Source organism: Trachypithecus francoisi, unplaced genomic scaffold, assembly GCF_009764315.1.
Source record: "Trachypithecus francoisi isolate TF-2019V2 unplaced genomic scaffold, Tfra_2.0 Lachesis_group3, whole genome shotgun sequence".
NCBI classification, from domain to species: domain Eukaryota; kingdom Metazoa; phylum Chordata; class Mammalia; order Primates; family Cercopithecidae; genus Trachypithecus; species Trachypithecus francoisi.
In genome coordinates, this window is record NW_022681468.1 from 67,364,662 (window position 1) to 67,371,743 (window position 7,082).

Genomic DNA, 7,082 nt, shown 5'->3' on the forward strand with positions numbered 1-7,082 from the left:
CAGGGCATTTGAAGGCATTTGAACTCTGCGTCCCCAACTCTACTTCTGGAATCACTGCTATTACCTGCTTGGAAAATATTCCTTTTTGCTCATTTTGATATGAAAATAAAACTGCTCTTTTTAAAGTCTGTTAAAAAAAACTTTCCTCGTGATTTCTTACATTCTCCAGAGATCGATATGGCCATCACTGAACAAGGTAGACAATATGTCTTCTTATGTCAAAATCCGATTTTTCTATTTCTTTTACCCACTGTCTTCTGGGACATCTTTAGGAGATCGTTTTCTCCTTCCGTTATGTTTCCTCAGGATGTAAATCAGCAATTACTTAGCTCCCAAAACAAACTCTGAGGTTATAAATGAGGATAGACAGTAATTTTATCTGTGAGAGATTAAGACATCATCCAGTTAGTTTGGTAACAACGGAGTGCAACTGAGTGCATTGCTTCCTATTCATTCTGGCTCAACTTTTTCTTCTTTCTATCTGTCCACCTCTCTCTCCCTTTTTGAACTAGCTGACTTTTCTTTTTAACAAAATAATTCAGAGTATAACCACAAACTTGGTGAAATTCCCAAAAGTAATCTGAAAACTTTCTTCTTAAAATCTAAGTGACACATAAGTCAACTAAGCTAGTGTGTGTGTGTGAGTGTGTGTGTGTTACCAAGTAATCCACTGAAACAATAAAATTCAAATAGCAAAGGCAACTTGCAACAGCATAATACATCTGTTTATTTAGTTAATATTACAATGATAACAGGTTAAAAGCACTAAATTTGTATCCTCTTAGAAGGATAATAATTAAGTTTTTGATTTATAAATTTCACAGTTCTTAACCATTAAAAATCTATTTTCCAAAGGAGTAATAATATACATTTTTTTTTAAGGGACAGATCTAAACTTTCTGATTTATGACCCAAAACATATTTGTTTATTAGTTTAAACAAAACATTAGGGATATCTTAACTCTTGGTTACTGCTTTCAGGAAAGCACAACGTTGTTGAAGCAAATATACACAAAACGTATTTTTCAGTAGTGATTTCAACCATCGTATATCATGTCAATGAGTGAACCTGAGAACCCCAGATTTAGTATCTCCAGATCTTTGTAACACATTCTAGCTTAAACAATCAACCAACAAACATGTATTTAGTGCCTACTATGTACAAGCCAGCATACTAAAGCAATACAGGAAATACAAATAATTAAAATGATTGGCCTCAACCTGCTCAGGCTTCCAATGTAGCTGGTAATATTAAACACAGACCAAATTATTCCACTTTCAATGTCCTCAAAAAAAGTGATGATGTTAACTGGATCATATGTAAGAATTGCCTCTGCTGGAACCTAGAGGAAGCCGGGGTATCTTCAGCAGTGATTAAAGTCTCTGTCTGAATTAGATTCCTCAGCTCCAGGTTTGAGTGCTGCTTAAACTCCTGAAACTGAAAGTGTTCCAGCCAGACTCACACCTGTCACCATTAGTGGCTATACTTAGACTCATGGACTCATGGCAATGGAGCAAGATAAACAAGTATATCTATGTCCACATCGTATATATATATATATATGTAAATATATATACACTCAAATCATATATAAGGTGATGTTCCCCTATATATGTCTCCTGGAAAGCCAGGAGTTCAGGACTTTCCGTTGTGCATGGAGAGGAGGATAACCCACATTATCATTTATTTATTATCCTAATAAGACAAACAAGAGACTATAGTAAGAAAAGTATGAAAAATCTCCAAACTTCATTCAACACAATCAAAAATAGAAAAGCTAGAGGAAAGGGTAAGACAAGAGGGCCCAGCACTGAGGAGAGGCGTTGAGATGACCAGGGAGTGGGGCGAGAGCTTGCCCCCACTTCCACTTCCATGCCCACCCCCGGGGTCCCAAAGAAAAGACCTGGGGCTAGGCAAGCAGAGAAAAGGAACGCAGAGACACATTTTCCAACACCACAAATAAATTAATAAATACGTAAGTTAAACAAGAAAATAACTTTTAGGCACCGCTTGAAAGGCAGCAACCCTCTAGAGACCAGGCAGGCCCCACTCTGGAGCCGGCAGGTTGTGGCGACACCGCCAACACTGGCGGACTCTGAAAACGTCGCCCTAGGTCCCCTGCCCCTGGCGCCCGGTCTTTTGAGATGCCCTGGAGCAGGAAACCCTATCACTTGTTACTTTTAGGTCGGTTCCTCCCGAAGCTTGGGTAAGGGAGAAAGCCAAGGCGAGCTGTAGCCCTCAACCGAACCCGGAACCCCGAGGAAGTGCGCCCTGCACTACCCTGCCCTGCCTAACGCAAAAGCGCGGCCAGGGAGCGCCCAACGCTTGGTCTTTGAAAACGCCCAGCAGGAGGTGATTCCTATTACGCGCCCCCCACTCTGACCTCGCAATCTTGTAAAAACTCCTCATTCGACCCTCCTTTTTGCTCCAAAAGAGGGCTCGGATGGGGACTCCAGAAAGCCTGGAGGTCGAGGCGCGGGACCTATTTTACTAAGCACCTGGCTCCACTCTGGGTGGAGTGAGAATGGTGGTGGCGGGCAGGGGGAGGGAGAGGCAGGGAAAGATGCACCTTCACCCAAGAGTAGGCGAAAAGACCAGCTGCTTAGATCTTTCTTAAGTCCGACTTTCCTTAAGGTAGGGCTGCGCAAAGGGAGAGCGGTCATTCCCGAGACTCCAGTAGGGGCACCAGGCAGAACCCAGACAGCGGCCCCGCGCGGCTAGGGATTAACTCCTAGGGAAACCAGTGGCGGTATCCGTGGCTCTGCTTAAACAAACAGAAATAACAACTGGAGGGGCTGAGGATCAGACTGAGTTATTAATGAGTTCGTGATCTGCCCTGGCGGGACGGTGCAGAAGAAAGGATCGAAGTTGCAGGGTAGGGAAAACAGAAGGGTCGGAGGAGTAAGCGCAATGGAGGAAGGAACAGAAAGTAGGAGACCCAGAAAAAGGTAGCCCGAAAGCCTTCCCAGTTTCTACGCAAAGCTCTCACTTCTACCATTGTCGCGCGCCTTTCCTGGGTCCCACCGTCAGAGGCTCGCAGTGTCCTAGCCCCATGTTATCCCGACCGCACCCTGGTGCACTGGATATCGTCCCTTTCGCACCCGGTCTTCCCTTCTCCTCATTCTCCCCCTCTTTTGGAGCAGGGCCCCTGCGTGGCCAGGGCTCAGAGCGTCGTGACCCGGGACGTGCAGGTGCCATTACGGAAGACGCCGCCGGACTCCAGGTTCTCAGGTTGGAAATCTTCCACGCTGTAGGCACGGCTCTTGAGTGCGGTGGCGTAATAGTCAACCGGCTCCTCCGCAGCGTTGTCCATCCAGCTGAGGCACAGGATGCGTTGGAAAGAGCGCTTGAAGTTGTCTGAGAGAAAGCCATAGAGGATGGGGTTGGCGCAGCTGTTGGCATAGCCGAGGATGACCGACAGCTGGCTCACCGTGGCGTCGTCCTGCTCAGCAAACACGTTGACCAGCTGCACCACGTAGAAAGGCATCCAGCAGATGACAAACACCATCACCACCATCATCACCATTAAGGTGATCTTGCGCTCCGAGCGCTTGCGCTGCTGCCAGCCGGCCTTGAGGGCCACCATGCGCATCTTGGCAATGATGAGCACGTAGCACAGGCAGATAGCCCCGACGGGCAGCAGGAAGCCCATGAGAAATGTGTACAACACGAAGCCCACCAGCCAGCGTTGAGCGGGCTCTGGCATGAGCATGTTGCAGGCCACCGTGCCGTCGCTGTTGGCCGCGGTGCGAGAAAAGACCACGATGGGCAGGATGACTAGCAGCGATAGCACCCACACGCCCAGGTTTACTACCTTGGCCACGGTGGGCCGGCGGTAGCGGGCCGCCTTGATCGGATGCACCACAGCCACGTAGCGGTCCACGCTAAGCACAGTCAGGCAGTAGATGCTGGTGAACATGTTGACCGCGTCCACGCTGAGCACGAGGCGGCAGAGCAGCGCACCGAAGGGCCAGTGGCGCAACAACGTGGAGGTGACCAGGAAGGGCACGCTGAGCATGAGCAGCTCATCAGCAATGGCCAGATTTAGGATATAGATGTTGGTGGCCGTCTTCATCTTGGCATAGCGCAGGATCACGTAGATGACCATAGAGTTCCCACACAGCCCCACCAGGCACACCACGGAGTAGATGAAAGAGATGAGGATGGCGCTGCCCTGGCCCTCGCTCAAGGTCCCGTTCTGGGACGCGTTTCTCCCCGGCTCCTCCATGCCGTCCGCAGCGCCGGCCCCGGGGCCCCTGCTGCCGCCGCCTTCGCCGCAGCTGCCCGGGCTGGGGCTAGGAGAGGAGGAAGGAGAGGAGGCGGTGCCATTGGGGAACATCCCAGCTGAGCGGGCCCAGTGGGGCTGCCAGGGCTGGGGCTCTCTCCTCGTGCACCTGCCGCCTGCGCGATGTCTCCGCACCCTACCGCTTGCCTGCAGCCCACAGCCGCCTAGCGCCTCCCGGTAGAGCGCAACCGCTGCGGGGAGCGCGGATCCTACCGGCGCCGGCGGGGCGCACAGCCCAGCGGTTGCCTGGGCGCTGCCGTTTGCAGCTCCGGGGTGCTCGGGCACACGCGACCGTGGAGAGGGGAGGCCAGGATGCGGGAGCCCCGAGCGGCACAGCCATTAACTGGCGCGGCTCTGGGCTGGTGAATGATTAATAGGCACCACCAGCGCGTCAGCAGCTACGAAAAAAGTGAGTGGGGGTGGAGAAAGAGAGGGAGGAGAGCACATAGGTGGCTTGTCCCCCCTCCCCCCATTCTTTTTGCTTCCCAGTCCTGCACTCTGCTCAACTTCAGTGGCTGCTTCCGGGGTTCCCTCGCAGCACCATCTCTCTCTCAGATGAACCAAGAGAGTTCCTCGGTTTTACTGGAGAGTGGGTGGGAACCAAAGGTATAGATTCTGTCCCATCCCACTCCTCTCCTACCCAAAGCAAAGACTCAAACGGACCCATGAACATGGATGTCTGGAGTTCATCTCAGTTTCCCTCTATTGCTGCCCTTTTCTCTGGAGACCCCAGATCCTCTCCCGTCCTGCAGTCCAGAACCCTACTCTCCCTCTTCCCACCCTCGCTTGCCTTGCAGACCCGCCGGGAAAGCTCTGGGCCCTCCTTACCCAGAGCGCTCAACCTCCAGACTGAGGAGTAGATGGTCGGTGTAAAGTGCATGAGCGGTCTGATAGCAGGTTGACGTTCTTTGCGCAGTCCAACTCCCTTTTTTGCGCCTGGCCCCAGCACAGGTGCCCACACAATTACTCTTAAAGTCGCGGAAACTGACCCTAAGCTGCGAGCCTTATGAGAAGAAAGGGCAACCACCGTGCGTTAGGGGCTTCTGCACTATAACACAGCAGGCAGCTTAGGCTGTTGGAAGTGTTCAGGGACCTGAGTGAACCATTTGCAAATCTCTTAATAAAGCTCGTAGCGTTCAGATCCCCCCGTGTCTACCACAGGAATATCGACTGCAGAAACGAGGACGCGTGGCTGGGAGCTCTGGAGGAGCTTGAGACTCCCTACAGAACGTGCCAGGCGCGGTATTGGGAATCCACCTAGATGTTCACTCGGGAAAGATAAGGCTGCGCCGCTTGGAAGGGCTCCACCCGCGTCCCTGCTGTACTTTGTACCCTGGAGAGTTGGCGGGTTCTGGGAGACGAGAGTTTAAAGGCTTGGGCGGGCGGGGACGCCAGCTCTTCTAAATCCAGGTGAGGAGCTGCCGCCATGCGATGACCAGACCTGTCACCAACCGCAGGAACGGCAGGGCGACATTCGAATTTTTCCGGGAAGTGCTAGGATGACAGCTCTTTCTGAGGCTTGATGTGTGACCTGGATCTGAGTCACGTGCCCAAACCATTAGGAGACATCACTATAGGCAAGCTGGAGGCTCGCTGACTTCATTTAAGAATCAAAACGGTTTCCCTGTAAGAAAGAATGGATGTTCAATTATCAGGATTTTAAACGAACCCTGGGACTTCCCACCATTCTTACCCTAGGGTCTCTTTGGCTTTCCAACGGTTCCTGTGGAAGGAAGAATCACATTCCATGCAACTCCCCTGTTCCTTTTCAAAAACGTTGCTTTGCTCGGTAAGATCCCTGCAAGTCTTTATCTGAAACTTGTCTGTTCACAGGAAGAGTGACCCGCAGCAGCTTATTGCTCTGCCTCCTTCAAGGTTTGCTGTCTCCAGTTTTTCCTTAGTTTCTCCTTCTCCTCAACCAGGCTGTGCCCACTGTACTGAGTCTCAGTTTTCCTCCTCTCAGTAGACTTTACTCCAAGGAGAGGCTAAACTCCTCATGGAGGCTATCTGTACCAGTCCTGAATGAAGAAATGGATGCAGAAATTAAAAACAAAAAAGTATAATTCCTAATGCCCTGTTGCTTTATACAGGTAATCACTTACATATAATGTATGTGTTTTAGTTCTCAAAACTAAATGTCTTGAAAAGGAAAGAATAACTTCTGTAGTGTGTTGATGATAGCAATCAAAGATTAAAATAAATGATGGCAGACTTTCATAGGAATGTGTGCAATTATTAATGAGGAATGTGCTAGGGTGGAATCTGAGGTTTCATAAGGCTCAAACTGTTTTAACCCATTGTTTTACCTGAACAAATTGCCTTCTTTAAAGTGGAATGTACAATTGGTGTTTAGCTATATTTATTTTTCCTTTTCAAATACAGCACATATGGAGAGAAAATAAATGTTAATTAAGTTAAAAAAAAAAGAGAGTGGGTATTGTCCCAGAATCCCAGAAGAGCATTTTACTAGCCAAGCCTCTTATGATGGTTTAGATGCCTCTGTCAATCACTGACTAAAGACACCTGACTATCTGTATCTCTGGGAGCTTGAATTTCAACAGGCATTATTTAGATGCCTTGGCTTTGATCATGGTTGCTCTTTGAGGAGTGGGTGATGGGAGTCAGTGAAAAACTGCTCTATTGTTCAGAATTTCATTAAGTTCACTTTCAGCTCATCTTAGGGAAAACGTCTCTCAATTTTGTGGCCTCATATACAAAAGAAGAAAATTTAAGACCTGACGTGAGAATGCTTTTTTTTTTTTTTTTGTGATGCCACTTTTCACCCACCAGGATGGC

At 49.3% G+C, this 7,082-nt stretch overlaps 1 protein-coding gene across 1 annotated transcript; it reads right to left on the reverse strand.

Annotated features, from left to right (window-relative positions):
• Nucleotides 1–703: 703 nt before the first annotated feature.
• SSTR1 (somatostatin receptor 1) lies at nucleotides 704–4,606 on the reverse strand. Its single transcript, XM_033188220.1, has one exon. The coding sequence runs from the start codon at nucleotides 4,338–4,340 to the stop codon at nucleotides 3,165–3,167; it is 1,176 nt and encodes a 391-aa protein (XP_033044111.1). The 5' UTR covers nucleotides 4,341–4,606; the 3' UTR covers nucleotides 704–3,164.
• Nucleotides 4,607–7,082: the final 2,476 nt, after the last annotated feature.

Excerpts from the sequence above, each read along its gene's own strand:
- SSTR1 (XM_033188220.1), bottom strand. The coding sequence starts at position 4,340 with ATGTTCCCCAATGGCACCGCCTCCTCTCCTTCCTCCTCTCCTAGCCCC.